The 18,813-nt window shown below is 45.4% G+C and overlaps 1 protein-coding gene across 1 annotated transcript in view; it reads right to left on the bottom strand.

Annotated features, from left to right (window-relative positions):
* PIWIL4 (piwi like RNA-mediated gene silencing 4) overlaps window positions 1-18,813 on the bottom strand; it is a 400,590-nt gene that overhangs the window by 83,379 nt on the left and 298,398 nt on the right. Inside the window, exon 15 of the mRNA XM_073612470.1 lies at window positions 17,424-17,494. Within this exon, the coding sequence (XP_073468571.1) occupies window positions 17,424-17,494 (71 nt within the window). The remainder of the gene's footprint in view (window positions 1-17,423; window positions 17,495-18,813) is intronic.

Below are 18,813 nucleotides of genomic sequence, written 5' to 3'. Positions count from 1 at the left end.
ACACCCCCCCTCCCCCCTCCACATAGGCAGAGACTTGGAGAGCTGTGCTGTGACAAGTCGAGCTCTCTGCTAATTTATTTATAGCAACCTCCATCTACAAAAATTTCTGGCTGGTTTTATCTTGGTTGACAAAGAACTTGTCAGAAGTTAACGTGCGGATAACAGAGCAACAAAACAGCAGAACACACGGGATTTAGTGCTTTGAAGAGAGATAAGAAAACACTACAGATATATGTGCTTAGGTCAAATTTCATGAATCAGGTTTACATCCACTTTAAGGCCAAGTTCTGGTCAAATCTTTATTTTAGGAAGGGCAGAATGTGAGGACTCTGGGATTAAAATGCTTATTCACACCAGGAAAAAAAGATTTTCAGGTTTGACATTAGATCTTTCTGTCAGTGGCTTTTCTTGCTTTTAGCAAGGTATGAATGAAAGTCTCCAGGAATCTTTGAGAAGCAGGATGGTATAAAAGGCCATGAGACAGCAGGCCTGGCCTGTTGGGGAGAGGCAAGTTGTCTGAGTATATCTGAGTACCACCAGGTTCCTCTGATTAGCCTGGACTACAACTAGGGACATATTGGCGTCCAATGCCAGTACCAGAGGATTCATTGTCCTGGCTACAAACAAAGGGAGCTTTTTGTTAAATTGGGAGGCATGAATATCCACATATGGGGTACACCAGTTCTGACATACCAGACTGAATATGTCTGGGCAAAGAGCCCATTCCCTTTAATGTAGATGGTGTAGGCTATGGTAATCCGCTTTCCAGCTGTCCACTCCAGGGATGTGGACTTCAGAGACTGCTGGACAGAGATGACTCCTGGTGCACCCTTGGTGGCAGATGTTGGCCACAGCCGAGACATTGTCTGATTGCACCTTGATTACGTGTCCTTGCAGGAAGGGGGTCCAGTGTTACAGAGCTATCTTTATTGCTCTGAGCTCTAGAAAGCTGATGGGGAGTTTGGCATCCAGCAATGACCATGTTCCCTGCACTGTAAGGGACTGGAACACTCCTCTAAAATCAGAAAGACTGATGTTTGTTATTATCACTTTCCAGTGAAAAGAAGGCAGGACTTACCCATTGTTAAGAATGGGCTGAATATCCACCAAGCTAGAAACGTCTTGCTTTGCTGGAGGAGAGCATGGGTAGATCAAGGGAAGCAGCATGCTTGTTCAAAGTAAAAAGATGTTATGCTAGACAGTTCTCAAATTAAATTGGGGAATAGAACAGCCAGGAAAGCAGTGGTGGGCTGTCCATAAGGGGCGCTGCCCCCTAATCCATGCGCCCAGTCCCTAATCTACATGCAGGGTGCCAGACGCATTGATTCCAATGAGGTTTTTTTTTTCTTGAAGCATGTGATTAGAGCCTGAGGCTCTAATTGGCTTCAAAAAAGGGTGGGCTTGGGGCGCAGAGCACTGCTCTTTGAGCCCACCCAGTTGTGTGACGATAGCAACTTAATATACTCCTCTGGGCCAATCAGGAAGCAGGTCCCGAAGCCCGATTGGCCAGGGAGCTTTAGCCGCCCCCTCCCCCAAAAAAAATATTGAGCACCGGCCGCCACTGCTCGAAAGAGGCTACCATGGCTGTGGAGAATCTCACTGAGGGATGTCTCTTTGACCGGAAATCCAAAGCGTGAGCTCTGCAGAGGGCATCAGCAGTATTCCAGGAAAGAGAAGGCTGTAGAAAAAATTGATAACCCAGGAGTATCCGAATTGTCATGTGGATGTTTGCAGAAATCTGGAAGAGAGATGGAACAGGAGAAAGTCATCTAAAAAATAAACACTGACCTGGATGTCCTGAGTTTTCAGAAGGTGCAAGGACCTTTGTAAATACTCTGGGAGCAGAGGATCGGCTAAAAGGAAGTACAACAAATGGGAATTGATGGTCTTCCACTGCAAAGTGTAGAAAGCACTAAGGTGGATAAATGGGAATATGCAGATAGGCATCTTGAACGCCTATGAATGCAATTACTCCCTTTGTCTCACAGAAGCATTTACTGGCCTTATGTACTTCATGCACATTTTTGGAATTTACAGGTATTTGTAGAGGGATGAACACTCCTGTGTCCTTTGGTATCATGAACAGGTTTGAAGAGAATCCTTTGAAACTGTCTTGTAGGGGAACTGTCACAACTACTCTCTGGGACAAGAGATAGTTCAGAACATTCTGCAAATCTGGCTGTCTGTTTGAAACCACTGACTGAACCCACAGGTCTTGGATGTCAGTGACCAAGAGAGAAGCAAACTAAAAAGGGCCTCACCTTCTACTCTTAGGAGTGAGGGTGCCCCTTCATTGACAAGAGGGCTTTGGGAAAGACTTTGTGGGCCAGGCCTTATGCCAAAAAGAAGGAGAAGAACTTTGCAGTTGAAGCCTGGGTAGATAGATTGGGTGCTTTACATTTTGAAAAGGTTGAGGCCCCTGACGAGGGGACCAATATCATAATAAATCCAAGTGTGTGTGACAGTGCCAGGCCCTGCCACTAGGAAAATGGTTGGAAAAAGGACACAGGGTTCTCCCGTGTGCTGAGTGCAGAACTCCGGAGTATTGATTTTGAGCTGCGAAAACAGTTTTTACAGCTTTCTTTGGATTTTAGTGTTCCCAGATTGGAGATTTAGATGTGCCTTGGGAGGGAGGAAATCTCCAACACAGGTGTCCAGGTTTTGTTCAAAACCAGCAGGGTATGTGTGCAGGTACACACAGCCCTTATCTTGAAGGACTGAGAATAGTTCAGGGCACCAACTAGGAGAGAGGTGTGCTACCGTATGAAGACAAGAGGCGCTCTACTCGAGAGACAGTACTCCATGTGGGAGAGATTCCATGCACATGGGACTGAGAAAGTTGGAACAGCCAAGAGAGTCTGGGAGACTACGAGAGTCTAGACTAAGAGAGCTGAGGCAACTAGGAGATAGTCTAGGGAATGGAAGGAAACTGAATCTCAGAGAAGTGGGAAAGTCTGGGGTTTTAGAACACCTAGCTAGAGGCCAGGATTGGGCCTGTGCAGCAAGGTGCTGTAGCCAAGGCTGAGTGAGTCGAGAGAGCCAAGTGACTTGGTATTTTTGTTATCTGTTTATGCTGTGTGCAACAAAAATCCTTGTTTGGGCAAGTTTGTGGACTTTACATTATTCTGTTTTAATAAAAGGGCTACCAGGCCCTTAAAATACAGTTTGGACTAGCATGGACTTTACTAAAAACCGCATCTACCACTGAGCTAACCAACTCCTATGCCACGTGTATAAAGCACATCTCGAGTTCACATATAAAGTGTTAAGATAACCAAAATATTGTGAACAAACCACAAATATGTGCACAACACAATAATAAAGTTTCAATCTAGGTGAGTACATAAGGTGTGCCTACTTCTTTACATTACACACTGTAGTGCAGCCCGATCACCAGTGTCACTCCAACCTACTCACCTTCAGAATACAACCTCTACAAGGAAATGAGGTCTAACACATTTCTATCCCTCACACTGATGAAATACTGCTCAGTCATCCTCTGCATAATACTCATGAAGGTGAAGGTTTGAGTGACACTGGTGATCGGACTGCATTTCACAGTATGTAATTTGAAAGAGGTTTGGGACTTTATTATTTTATTGTGCACACATATTTGTGGATTGTTTACAGTATATTGGTTATTTAACACTTTTAGTGTGAACATTGAGATGTTTTACACTTTAACACACTTGCTGGTTTTACTATAATTTTTAATTTGTTTTTACAGTGTTGGTTGTTAGTAATATTTCATGATAATTTTTATATCACTTTATTAAAAAGGGAGTAAACCCTGCAGGGAAAAAAAAGTTTTCCACTTCCCTGCAAAGTAAACACATAATGTGTTAGTATGCATCTCCCCCCTCTTGAACCATAACAGGCCGCGTGCCCTCAACATGGAAGGGGAGGGGGTATGCTCCCATGTTGATGAGGACAAGGGCCTCTTCTCGACAACCCTATCCGGTGGTTGTCGGGGTCTGCGGGAGGAGGGCTTATCGGAATCTGGAAGCCCCCCTACCATTTCACCAAAAAGCAGTGAAAAGTAAGAAAAACACAAGAACTGTTTTTTGACAATTTCTTTAATAGCTCTGTCTTCTTTAGCTGTCTCTTCCCGCTGTCTTCTCCTTTAGCTATCTCTTCCCACTGTCTTCTCCTTGAGTTGTCTCTTTCCACCGCCGCCATCTCTTCCCGCTGCTGTCTTCTTCCTCGCCGCCGGTTACCCGCTACAAAAAATAAAAATAGCTGCTCTTGTTCTGTTGATGTCTTCATCTGTTTTGTTATCGCCCGCTCTCTGATGACTCTTATATATAGCAATGGGGCGTGGCCATCTGATGACATCACCCAGAGAGATCTCTCCGGGTGATGTCATCGGATGGTCAAAGGGACATGTTATTTCCCATCAGGGTGGGGGTACAACTTCTAGCATAAATTCAAGGATTAGGATCTGGAAGCTGCAAAGAGAAGCTCTAGTGCAGTGGTTCTCAACCTGGGGGTCGAATGACAATTTGCCAGGGGTTACCAAATCCTGGGATGTTCCTGAAGCCCGCACCGCTCTCCCAGCCTTTTCGCGGCCGCCCAGTCAGCTGACTGGTGAGGAATGTGAAGTGGAAGGGGCTGAAGGAGACCCTATCTCCTGAGGTTGGCATAGGTGTCACTGCTGCGAGACACCACAAAGTCAGAGACACAGTGAGTAACACTACCTGTGATTATAGTTGCCATTAAAAGTCCCCACTACAGTTCTCAGATCAGCAGATGACCTTGATCAAGAGCACCTAAGTTGACTGATCAGAAACCCCCCCCCCGCCAGCACTCCCACTCATCCCATTACCCCCCCCCCCCCCCCACACACACACACACACACACACACACACCAAGGAGTAAGAGAAGGAATAAAAATAGAGGAAAATAGAGAATACATGGAAGGGAGAGGAAAAGAAGGGGAGGAACAAAGAAAGAGGGAAGGGAAGACTAAGAAGAGAACAAGAAAGACGGCTAGAGAGAGGGATGGAGGGGAGGGGTGGGACAAAAAATTAGGATAGAGAGAGATAAAAGGGAAAGAAAGGAGAACAAAGAGTTAGAGTGGTGTATCCTAAAATGTACCATAAAGGGTTTTAATACTGTACAAGTGGAAGGGACTCAGGGAGGGCTAAATGTCCGTGGGTTAGGGGCGCAAATTACTTGTCTTGCCTTGGGTGCTGACAACCCATGCTATGAAAATAATTTTACTGTTAGGGGTCCCCACAACTTGGGAAATTTTATCAAGGGGTCACGGCACTAGGAAGGTTGTGAACCACTGCTCTAGTGGCTCTGCAGCAACTGAAGTATCTTGCAAGTAGAAATAAATCCTGATGAGAAGAGGTAGAAAAAATAAAAAATGGTTTGCTTTTCTCAGAGAAGAGAGAAGATGTCCACTCCCCTAAGAACACTAATGAAAAACTGAAGCATGCATGGAATAAATAGGAGGGGTTATACTGGGCAGTCCTTACAGCTAGTTTTCCAGTGTCCAATATCTATGTACAGTACCGGATTACTTCTCTTGTGTAGTGTACAATTAACCCCATTCATGACCAAAGTCTAAACAAACCTCGACACCCAAGCCTAATTTTGAAACCTTAATTTTGAAACTGGCATATTTTACTTTAACTGTACATATCATTGCAACTACATAGTGCAGGGATATGCAATTAGCGGACCTCCAGCTGTTGCAGAACTACAAGTCCCATGAGGCATAGCAAGACACTGACAGCCACAAGCATGACACCCAGAGGCAGAGGCATGATGGGTCTTGTAGTTTTGCAAAAGCTGGAGGTCAGCTAATTGCATATCCCTGACATAGTGTATCCTGGTTAATTATAGCTTGTTTTTTTTTTTTCCAGGACAAATTGGGCTATTATTTATTGGGAATGATAATCAATATCTTCACATTTCTTTTTATTATGAAATGAAAACCGGCCAAAAATAATAAACAAAAAATATCTTTATTCACACTTTAGCCATTACCAAGACCCACCATCAAAAAAAACCCTGCACCCTATACGATTCGATTCTGCGATGCATCATGATTACTGACGGTGGTTTCCATCCAAAAGAAATCAAGCATTTAGACGAACTCCATTTTATGTGCTTTAAAAAAAAAAAAAAAAGAAGAAGAGGACACTCCCTGCATATAGCAGGACAAAAACATGGACATGGAAGAGTCTAGGATATGAGGAAGGGGTAGGAACTGAAGGATGGAAGAATCCATGAATAAGAAAGGAAGGATGGAAGAGTCTGGGGATGGAGGAATCCATGGATAGAGAATGGAAGGCTGGAGGAGTCTGGAGATAGGAACTGAAGGATGGAAAAGGATGGGGATGGAGGAATCCATGGATAGGAGAATGGAAGGCCGGAGAAGTCTGGAGATAGGAACTCGTGGATAGGAACAGAAGGATGGAAGAGGCTGGGGATGGAGAAATCCATGGATAGGAACAGAAGTATGGAAGAGTTTAAAGATAAAAATGGTGGTGGTGAGGGGGGGACTGAAGGATAGAAGAATCAAAGGGAGGATGTTAAGATGGTCATCATGGACACCTGCAGGTGAGGAATATCAGAGGTAGAGGATCCCCTGTGCTGTGTACATGGCAGGGTTTCAGGATGTCATAGTGCTTTCTGTATAAACAGATTTTATTAAAGTGGAATTCCACCCAAAAGTGGAACTTCTGTTTTAAGGAGTCTTGGCATGTCATTTTTTTTGGGGGGGGGGGCAGGGAATGGGTACCTAGTTCTGACAGGTACCCAGCTCCCACTTCTGCTCGGGCAGATGCGAACATTGTTTGCCAATGTCCAGTCCAGTTCACCTTCACCATGTAGCAGTATAACCCAAGGGTTAAAGACTTCCAGTGTCCCTCAAAGGATGAGAAAGAAATGTATTTATTTTTAATGTTTTTGGGTTTACTTAACCACTATAGGAATAAAACCTCATTAAGTGCCTAACAAAAGTGTAATCCATGTGAGCTTGCCAGTCTTCAGAAGCTGTGGCTACATTAGTTTTCTTTTTTGCAAGCTAAGAACATTTTCAGCAAGTACAGAGCACAGCTGTTGATCTTACCATTAAGGATGGGCTCGGGGGAGTTCGCACACTCTACGTGCAGAGCCTGCCAGGAGGTCGGCACTGCGCTGCGCTAATCACAGGCAGTGAGACATTTCCCGATCTCTGCAGGCGCACATCGGGAAAATGTCTCACTGCCTGTGATTAGCGCAGCCCCGTGCCGACTTCCTGGCGGGCTCTGCACGTAGAGTGTGCGATAACGCCCGGGCCCATCGTTACTTACCATAAATGCATTGTTACTTCCTGTGAGCTGAGCTGGAAGCCTAAAACAATGTTATTTTATTTGTATAAACAACCAATCTCCTACCATCCTCCACATAATGGGGAAGAACAGAGGCAGACATACAGTGCATCCGGGGAAAGTATTCACAGCACTTCATTTTTTTCACATTGTGTTATGTTACAGCCTTATTCCTAAATGGATTAAATTCATTATTTTCCTCAAAATTCTACAAACAATACCCCATAATGACAACATGAAAAAGGAAAATTTATTATCAAATACTTACCGTAATTTTCCTTTCCTGATGGACTCCATGGCAGCCTACGTGTGGGTTAACCCCGCCTCCTCTCCAATGCTATAGGACCCCCTACCCTATAAGAATGAGCTCACCTGTACAGACTGTGTTCCGTAACTAGCCTACTCATTGACCGATGGGTGGGAACTCCGTCTGCCATGGAGTCCATCAGGAAAGGAAAATTACGGTAAGTATTTGATAATAAATTTTCCTTTTTCCTGACAGACTCCATGGCAGCCTACGTGTGGGAAATAACTAGCCATTCCACACGGGTGGGTATGCTGAACAGCAATAATATAATTTGACCCGTCAACCGACAGGATTTATAAACCAAAGCTCACAGAAGAAAGCGAAGCAGGCTCAGTAAAGTAATCTGACATTAAGGTTTTAATAGGGGCCCTTGAGGTCGCTTGCAGATAACGCCTGAACACACGTACCGGGCTGCTGCCCATGAGGCCGCTATACCCTTGGTGGAACGTGCCGTCATCGCCTCCGGAGGAGTCAGGATCCTATCTCTATAAGGCTGATGAACAAACTGTACAGTTCTGGACGAGGCTTGATTCAGTTTGTTACTGCCGAAATGCAGGATGGACAGGTAGACAGAATGTCCAGAAGGAAGGAAGTAGCTTGCAGGTATACCTTCAGAATTTCGTCTATGACCAGAGTATAGGACGATTTCCTGGATCCTATGGAACCTTGAGGTAATTCTTGGATTTGAGCTGAGCATGGGAAAAAAGGACCATCTGGTCCGGGAAGAAGGACAGAAAAAAGATTCTTCGTAACCTATGGACGTGACCTCCGAGATCCTCTAGCCAAGGTAATGGCTACTATGACATTGATTTTAGTTAAAAAGGCCTCCAATAGAAAGCGGGGAGGACCCCGTATTACTGAGTTCAGACAGTGAGCCAATGGCAAGGGGAAGGTCTCAATTGGGAAATCTTGGTTTCCTTTTGAGGGCTAAGCTTTAGCTGCCCATGGGATGGTTGGTGGACTAAAGGGTAAACAGCCCACGAAGTTCTGGAGAAGGCCAACAAGGCTGAGACTTGGACCCTAAGAGAGCTGATGGATAGAGATAAATCTAGGCCGAAAAAGCTGAAGATATCCTGAGCTTTTGGATTTCTACATGACCTGCTCAGAGAATGAGAACTCAACCGACTTGTCCTGAATTCTCCTGTCGACCTAATTCATGCTCGTCCCAGTAGAGTTCATGAGAGTGGCAATCACCCTTGAAGCGCATCCGAGCCGGACAAGGGTGCAGAACTGTCCCTTGAGAAAGAAGGACCAGCCTGAGAGGGAGAGACACCGGATCCCGGAAGCTGAGCTGGCTCAGGAGGGGGAGTCAAGGGCGATTGGCCAGTAAGGGGCTACTGCCACCACTTTGACTGCTTCCTCATGAGATCTTCGTAAGAACCTGAGAATTATTGGGATTGATAGAAAAGGCGTATGCCCTCTTGAAGCTAAAAACGATCTGTCAGGGCATCCACTCCAGAGGCCTAGCTGTAATGACCCCGGGTTGTAACACCTCACCAGCTTGAGGTTGCCTGTGAAGAAAAAGAAAAAGATCCACTTCGAGATTGACTCCTAGGAACAGAATCCGCTTGAATGTCTGCACACGAGAAGACCATTCTTTAGTGTTTGCGTATAGAAATACGATCAGACGATCTAGATTCGAGGAATATAGGCCATTGAAATGCCAGTCAGGCTGGGCCCAAGATATGATGGGCTTGATCTTCCGGCATAGTGTGGAGCTTCGAGTGCCCCTATGACTCTTCACATAGAAGATCGCCATTGTGTCATTCATTCTTTATAATACTGACTCTCCCTTCCGGAGATGGGCGAGGAACTGAAGGGCACACTAGGCTGTCCGAAGATCCGGGACATTCTAGCCCGGGTTGAGAAGACGCGTACCCAACTTGCCTTAAGCCAGATCCTAACTGCAGATGGCTCCCCAACCGGAACCGCTGGCATCAGTCGTGACCTTGACCATGAGATGGGGCAATGAAGTGGCAATTGAGCAGATTTTGCGCTGAAGACACCAGAAGAGGCTGCTCCACGCCGTTGATATGTAAATAGGTTGACTGTTGCCCCTTGATCTCCCTCGCTGCAGAAAACCTGACTGGAGCGGGTATAACCTCTGCAGAGACCACTTGACCATAGGGGTCGTGAAGACCGTCGAGGCGGTAGTTCTTTTTTTTTTTTTTTTTTTAGGAGCCACCTGAAGCTGGTCAGGGTGGAGATAACCAGTTCCCTGAGAACCAGCAACTGGTCTTTGTGTTAGGATAGCAAGGCGAGGTCACCGAAATAGTGATAAAGACGTACCCCTCTCGTTTAAATGAGGGCCACTATGGCCGGAGAAATTTTAAGAAGACACGTGTGAGGTCATCAGCCCGATAAGGAAGAAGAAGAACTGTAGATGGTCTCGCCCAATTTGGAACCAGAGGTAACATCTTTTAAGTCAATTGGGATTAGCCAATGTCCTGGCCGTATAGAAGGTCGACAGAGCCTTCCAACGTATCTACAAATTTTATATACTTGTATAGGTAAGATAGATCTAATACTAGACACCAAAACTGTTACTTTTGTGTTTGAGAAGAGAGGAAAGTATACCCCTGGAATTCTACGTCCCTCGGGGCGTGTACAGTAACACCTGCTCCTGCTCTTCCAACTGAGTTAGCAGAGTGGAATAAATCTGGGGAAAGGGGTATTAGTGAAGGACCATGTGTGGATCGATAAAACCATCTTGACAGTCCAGTAACCAGTGATGGAGGCCACCCAGACATGCCGGAAGAGGAGCAGACGAACCTCCCCGCCCAGGCACCCGTGGGCGGGTGTAACCCAAAAGTTTCGGCTGGTTCCCGACCAACAGACGCCCTACTCTTAGCGGGTTTTACGGAAGGATGCTTGCACTCTGCTCCAGTTCTTTATGAAGACCCAGCCGGGACTTAAAACACAAGCTTCTCACGAGCGTTCAACACCTCCCGTACTGGGGATTCTTCTGACCGAGCAGACGCTTAGTCTGGGGAAGACGTAACTATAAGGCCCGTTGAACCATGACCGAGGATCATTTAGTCCAGGCCAACAGGTGAAGCAGATTGTCGCCGGCTTCAGCTCCTTTACTGCTAATCTTCTGGAGAACTCTTCCGAAGCTCCCTGAGTACGAAGACTGCAATCTCTGTCCAGGCTTCCATAACCTTTGGACATAGCTGCTAGGGCAGGGTTACAAGCCATACTGGCAAACCTGTAAGCTTCCTTGAGATCTTGATCTGACTTCTCTCGAGCCTGTCCTGCAGGACACGGCATCTTCTAAGGTAGAGCAACCTGTAATGTCAGACGCAACAACGCTGCATTTATAAGGGGAGTGTTTCCCCGACACTCCACTTCTTCTGACTTGAAGGGATACACTCTGGAGGTATAGTTTGATGTGGAAGTTTTCTCGTCCACTTAGTTGCACTCCTCATCCTTTCATCCGTGAGGAGCAGAAAGAGAGAGAGAGAGAGCGCCCTTCCCCCAGGTGCTTAAAGAACTACTATGCTTAGGGGGGGAGGAAGGGTCTACTCACTTAAGGGCTTCCTTAAATCGCTTTGACTCGTGAAGGAATCAGAGAGACATCAGAGCTTCCGACACATTCATCCCCTTCCAACTTGATGTCAGAAGAATCCGGAGAAGCAGCGTAGGGCTGGGAAGGACCTGAAACCCTTGGGCTATACCAGTCAAGGAGCCGGGTGGAATGGACAACTGGCTCCATGTGAGGGATGTCTCCCATCTCCTAGGGATTGCTTCCTCACCTCTTTCACAAGAGCCTCCATAATCTTGTTTTCTGTTTCTTATCCCCAACCGCCCAGGCACAACAGTGGACACATACAGACTCGCCTTCCGAGACTCGTGACCCACATCTCCAGCAGGCTCTGCCATCCGAGCGGCTGATAGGGCGGTGGGTACGGTGACTGGAGGAGGAATGGCACCATCTCCTCTAGATGAAGGAGGAATGGCAACATCTCCTCTAGATGGAGGAGGAATGGCAACATCTCCTCTGGATGGAGGAGGAATGGCAACATCTCCTCTGGATGGAGGAGGAATGGCAACCTCTCCTTTGGATGGAGGAGGAATGGCAACATCTCCTCTAGATGGAGGAGGAATGGCAACATCTCCTCTGGATGGAGGAGGAATGGCAACATCTCCTCTGGATGGAGGAGGAATGGCAACCTCTCCTCTGGATGGAGGAGGAATGGCAACATCTCCGCTAGATGGAGGAGGAATGGCAACATCTCTTCTGGATGGAGGAGAAATGGCAACATCTCCTCTGGATGGAGGAGGAATGGCAACATCTCCTCTGGATGGAGGAGGAATGGCAACCTCTCCTCTGGATGGAGGAGGAATGGCAACATCTCCTCTGGATGGAGGAGGAATGGCAACATCTCTGGATGGAGGAGGAATGGCAACATCTCCTCTGGATGGAGGAGGAATGGCAACATCTCCTCTGGATGGAGGAGGAATGGCAACGTCTCCTCTAGATGGAGGAGGAATGGCAACGTCTCCTCTAGTTGTAGGAGGAATGGCAACATATCCTCTAGTTGGAGGAGGAATGGTGACATCTCCTCTTGTAAATGTTGTGGCCTGGCAAGGTCTCTGTCATCTGATCTCAAAAAGGGCTGAAAAAAGAATGGGGGGGGGGACAAAACGCAATCTCAAACCTTTGAGACTTCAACCTCGGCCCCTCCCCTCGCCTGCACGCACCTTGTGCATAAGGGCTGGCTGTATGAAGGCAGTGCCCTATCCATAACCGCTGGACAGAACGTCACCATGACACTGATGGTCTACAGATGACCCGGAAATGCTACACAAACCGAGCCAACCGGAAATATTATATAAGATACATATATATTTACATACATATTTTATTTATGATTATTATTATATATATATATATATATATCTATTTTTTTTTTTTTTTACTCACAATCCAAACAGGAGTGTAGATACATGCTGTATAAAGTAAGGACGAGTACATAGAAGTATAAAGTCCACTTTTATTTCTTTATATATTTTCTTCAATATATGCATATATGTTTATAAATTTTTATTTATTTTATCTTCAATTTTACCCTTAAGGGGAGAAAACTCAGTTAGACCAACACTGACCAGGCTGGGGGAAGTTGCCGCTTACTGTCTGCGGGAAATCCCGTCCTTGACAGGCGATGACAGACAATCAAGTCCCCCGCCTGAGTGACGTCACCGCTCCTCCACCACGCGCCTGCGCCGTGGGAGACAGCCATACGGTGCCTGTGCGGCCGCCGGAAGATTCGCCACTCCGCGCATGCGCGAGCCAAGCCTCGTTTTCACGAAGGCCCCGCGCATGCGCAGAACGACTGCGGCGGCCGCTACCCGGAAGCACCACAGCGGCCTGGAACGCAGAAGCGTTCCGAATGCCATGAGGGGACACAGAGGTACCGGGGAGTACCGCGGAGAACCGGGAGACAAACAACATAATAGTATATACAAAGAAACGACTGCCATGGAAGAAGTAAAAAATTTGCAGACCTTGCCAGCCGATGATGCGTCCACCTTCAAGCATAATGAGGCATCCACCCTCCACGAGTGGGGTATTCTGGTGCCATGAAAGCTACTCGCCCGCTCATAGCTGGGCCCTGAGCCACACCGTACCATGGTATGCTAGATTCTGGAACAATCCGACCGGACGCCAACAGGAACAATTGTGATGTAGGTCCATGGAGGAGGACAAAAAAGGAACACAGTCTGTACAGGTGAGCTCATTCTTATAGGGTAGGGGGTCCTATAGCATTGGAGAGGAGGCGGGGTTAACCCACACGTAGGCTGCCATGGAGTCTGTCAGGAAAGAAGTTTGTTTGAAGTCTTTGCAAATTTATAAAAAAAAAAAAAAAAAATCACATGTACATAAGTAATCACAGCCTTTGCCATGACACTCAAAATTGAGCTCAGGTGCATCCTGTTTCCACTGATCATCCTTGAGATGTTTCTAGAACTTGACTGGAGTCCACCTGTGGTAAATTCAGTTGATTGGGCATGATTTGGAAAGGCACACACCTGTCTATATAAGGTCCCACAGTTAACAGTGCATGTTAGAGCACAAACCAAGCCATGAAGTCCAAGGAATTGTCTGTAGACTAGAGGTCGACCGATATGGGTTTTTCTCTGGCCGATGCCGATGCTGATATTTAGAAATCGCGGTGGCCGATTCCAATATGTGATGCCGATTTTTTTTGGGCCGATATATTTGGCCGATTTTTTTTTTTTTTTTCCCTTCATCTCATAAAATCTAACAGTTAGACCCCTTTCACACTGGGGCGTTTTTCAGGCGCTTTTGGGCTAAAAAGAGCGCCTGTAAAGTGCCTGTAAAACGGCTCCCCTGCAGTCTCAGTGTGATATCCCGAGTGCTTTCACACTGAGGCGATGCGCTGGCAGGATGTAAAAAAAAGTCCTGCAAACGGCATCTTTGGAGCGGTTTATACCACCACTCCTGCCCACTGAAATGAATGCGCACCGCTGCCGAAGCGCCTGCAAAGCGTTTTGGCAGCGGTGCTTCAGGGGCGCATTTAACCCCTTCCTCAGCCGCTAGCTGGGTTATAAGCGCCCCGCTAGCAGCCGAATAGTGCCTCTAAAATGACGGTAAAGCGCCGCTAAAACTAGCAGCGTTTTACCATCAACGCATGCCCGCTCCAGTGTGAAAGCAACCTTAAGTGATACAGAAAATTTTTTACATTTAAACATTAAACAAAACAAACCTCCAATCATTTCACTTGTATGTATAATTTAGAAAAAAAAAAAACTATCTTAATATTAAATGCACAAAAACAGGTAATCAAAACTTTTGGACGAAAAAAAAATGGGCTAACTTTACTGCTTAGTTTTTTTTTTTAATTCATTACTGTATTTTTTTTTTTTTAAATTGCGTTTGAAAGACCGCTGCACAAATACCGCGTGACATAAAATATTGCAACAACCGCTATTTTATTCCCTAGGGTCTCTGCTAAAAAAAATATATATAATGTTTGGGGGTTCTAAGTGATTTTCTAGCAGAAAATACAGGATTTTTACTTGTAAGCAACAAGTGTCAGAAAAGATTTAGTCTTTAAATGGTTAAACTGAGAATTCCTACACGGAGTTCAGTCTATTGATAAAAAAGAACTTGAAGAGATACAAATGTATCTTCTTATCAGACTTGGCAGGCTGCCCAGAGGAGTGAAACTAGTAAAGTGATCAATATACACTGTCATTGTACCAATGACACTGTCTGGGAAGGGGTTAACCTCAGTGGCAATCAGGGGTTAAATGTGTTCCTAGCCAGTGCTTGTGTACTGTGAGGGAGGTGCTTTTACTAAGCGAAGGCATAGATCCGTGTCCCTGCTGTCGGACAGTTTCTGTTGAACTTGAAGATATTCGGCCCATGTGTACCAGGCATTAGGCATGCATGTATCAGAATTTTACCTGAAAAGAAGAAATAAAATAAAATACAAATGCACCAGCAAACCTGCACTTATGGCTATGCTCTTCTTCTTTTACTTTAGCAAATTAACTCTACTGTGTTTTATACCGCAATAACGTATACACTATATGAAAGACATACATTCAGATATTTCATAACTCTGTAGTACTTATTCAGCTATATGTTTTTGAACCAGCCCACTAACACCTCTGCATTGTGAAAGAGGAGCAGAAAAGCACATCCACTGTGCAGCACTGCCAGTTAGGAAGCAGAGCTTGACTATGCAAATAAAAACTATGGTTGTCCCCCTACACATACTGTAAACCAGGTGTAGGCAACCTTTGAGAGGTGAAGATAAACCTGAACAACATTAAGGCTGCATTCACACCTGAGCGTTTCAATGTTGAGTAGTTACCACAATTTTTGCCACGATTTTGTTCAGATCACCAATGTAAAAGGCAGAAAAACGCCTGTAATCTGCCCCAAAGAAGCTTGTGTTGTTTTTTGAGTTTAGGGCGTTTTTCAGCCATTTTGCTTCAGGTGACAAAACGCTCAGATGTGAACAGGTGCCATTGAAATGAATGGGATTTTGCTTGTTGGGCGTTTTTCGGGCATTTTACGAGCGTTTTATGAGCTGAAAACGCTCAGGTGTGAATGCAGCCTTAAGAGAGAAAAGATCACTGGGGTTTGGTGCCCCTCGTTTTTCAAGAATTTAACTAACCAAACATTAAAGAAAAGCTAGAAAAACATATTAAAACAAACGTTACTGTAAAAATATAAACTTATTCCACCCTAAAAATGGACAGTGTCAGTCGGTAGAGCAGTGGACAATGTCAGCAGGATAGTGGATGGTGTGTGGACAGTGCCAGTAGAGCAGAGGACAGCGTCAGTAGGGAAGAAGTTGGTGTCAGTAAAGCAGAGGTTGTATCAGTAGAGTGGTGTACGGCCTCAGTCAGTAGAGTTGTGGACTTTGTCAGTAGAGCAGTGGATGGTGTCAGTAGGGCAGTTGACTGTGCCAGTAGTTTATTTGTATTATTTTAATAATTTTTTACAATGCATTTATTTTGTTCTTTACAATTTTTTTTAACAGCCCTATTGGGGGCTTTGGTGAAATATTTAGACCCCTGATGTCTCACTATTGAGATGAAACTAAAGCATAGTAAACAGTTTACTATGTTTCAGTAATGAACACAGTGAGTGATCAGTACCAGTCCCTCACTGTGTTCATTCAGAAAAGAAAAGGGACAGTTAATGACATACTTACCGGTCCCTTCACCTGCAGCAACCGGCAGGAGAGGAGAAGTGGGAATGCCGGCAGCGCTGCGAGGGGGTTTGAATCAGGGAAGCACAGAGGGGGAACCAGGCACCAGAAGGAAGAGGAACCTTGACAGGAGGGCAGCGGAAGTGGCATTTACTGGAAAGGATCCCCTGTATTTTCCTCCTGCAGCTGAATGCTGGCGGAGGGAAAGGAAGAGAAGCTGGCTTTTAGCTGCTGCAGGAGGAAAACACACAGGATCTGTTCCAGTAAATGCCACCATTGCTCCTGTCCAGGTTCTGGGGCTCAGCAAGGAAGGGACGCAATCTAGTTATCGCCTTGCTGCGATAGACGGATTGCCGCCTCCCCCTGTATACAATTATAAACTATACATTGAAACTTTTTTAACATATGAATTATAAGTGTCACACTTTGGGGAACCTTGCTAGTAACCTGTTCAGTAAAAATAAATAAATAAACAAAAGGGAAAAAGAACTGTTGTCTAAAGTTGTAAGGCCCCTTTCACACGGGACGGACCCGTGTTGATCCGACCAGTGAACATCCGCTGCTCAGCGGGGATCTCTCCGTTTTCCCCAGCTGAGCCGGGGGGGTGACAGGGCGGGACCCGCACACTGTGCAGGGACCGCCCTGTCAGATCTCCGCTCTCCCCTATGGGGGATCGGAGGAACACGGACCGTCTGTCCGCGTTCCTCCGATACGCTCTGCAGACGGATTGAAAAATAGGATTTTCTTCCGTCTGCAGAATCGGACAATAGCGGGGCCGGATGATATCGGGTGTCAGCGGATATACATCCGCTGACACCCGCTATCCCATAGGGATGCATGTATGTCCGTATTTCATCCGAAAATGGATGGATGAAATACGGACATACGGTCCGCATATGTGAAAGGGGCCTAATAGGTGTGCAGAGAAGTGGCTGTTTTTTTTTTTTCTCTTCTGTGAAAATATCACAGTTGCTGTACGCAGAAAACATCTTTTAGATTAATTGTAAACATGTTTTCACTTCTTATTTCAGGGCTGATTAATATACAGAGAGAGCTCTCTGCCAGTCAAAGCTGCTTCAGGGCTGCTTGATAAATTACCTTGCATGCACACTCTCAAGCAATCAGCAAAATCTGTTGATGTTTTCTGAATGATACATCGTGAAAACCACCTGAAAGGAGGGAAAAAAAATACAAATATATATTAAAGAAAATGCAAATGCAACTGCAGTTCTAAAAATCTCATTCATTCAGTGAGCATCAGAATGACTGGTGCTGCCAAACAGCCTGGAGTCTAGAAAACAGCTACACATTAAAACAGATATGCTGTTTCTCAATAAATTGTAGTTATACAAAGTGTAAATATGGAGGGGAAAGAAAATAGGAGGCTCCTCCTTGCTGTAAAAGTGATTTTTGAAATGTACCTTTTTCACATACAGTAAATAAATCTGCCATTACATAAAGGTAAACTGATACTTCAATGAGCTGACTCCATTGGCTTCTTACTGCATATATCTCTAAACCTCCCCTGGCATAGCTTCACCAAACTGAATTTTGTGTCTTCACCCCCTCCCAGGAGACAGTAAACATGTCAATACCTTGTGCCTGGGATCACCATTATGTATGTTATGGGAAATTCTTTCTTTATTTATTGATGCACAGGTTGGGGAAAAACAAGATATACTATATTGTCAAAAGTTTTGGGACACCTGCCTTTACACACACATGAACTTTAACAACATCCCAGTCTTAGTCCGTAGGGTTCAATATTGAATCGGCCCACCCTTTGCAGCTATAACAGCTTCAGTTTAGGACTGTGTCTGTGGGAATGTTTGACTATTCTCCCAGAAGCGCATTTGTGAGGTCAGGTACTGATGTGAACAGAAACCTCCCATATGACCCTTGTATGGTGAGCTGCGAGCGTCGTGGGCAGCAGGGAGCTGGAGCCTCGAGGGACCTGGAACTGGATGACTCGGCGTGAGGGTGACCTGGAACTGTAGACCTGGGGGCAGCCTACCACTGGAATCGGCCAAGCAGAACGCATTTCGGAAGCACGCCACACCTCCATCAGCTCAGCTTATGAAGGAGGCGTGGGGTAATACTATGGAAGATAAAAGCAAGAGAGGGGAGCTGATGGAGGTGTGGCCGTGCTTCTCGAAACGTGTTCTGATTGGCCGATTCCAAACGCTTTATTTCTCACAAACTTTCAATTGCATCCTTTTGATGTCTCTCTTTTGTATTAGTATCAATATAAGGTATATGAGCATTTGCATGCCATTGTTGCAACTACTAGGTTTGTAGCGCTGAATTACACACAAGCTTTGTGTGTTTTTTATTTTTAAGTTAGGGTAAGAATACTACAGCTGTATAATGCAGAGATACAATAAGAATGGCATCTGTCAGATTTAATTCAGCTGTGTTAACTATTATGAGGGGCTTTTTATAGTGAAAGTACAGTTTGGAAAACCCAGTGTTTTCAAATACCTGCCTC

Source organism: Aquarana catesbeiana, linkage group LG02, assembly GCF_042186555.1.
Source record: "Aquarana catesbeiana isolate 2022-GZ linkage group LG02, ASM4218655v1, whole genome shotgun sequence".
Lineage (NCBI taxonomy): Eukaryota > Metazoa > Chordata > Amphibia > Anura > Ranidae > Aquarana > Aquarana catesbeiana.
The sequence above is the reverse complement of the archived record's forward strand: the minus strand, read 5'-3'. Positions and strand labels throughout refer to the sequence as shown.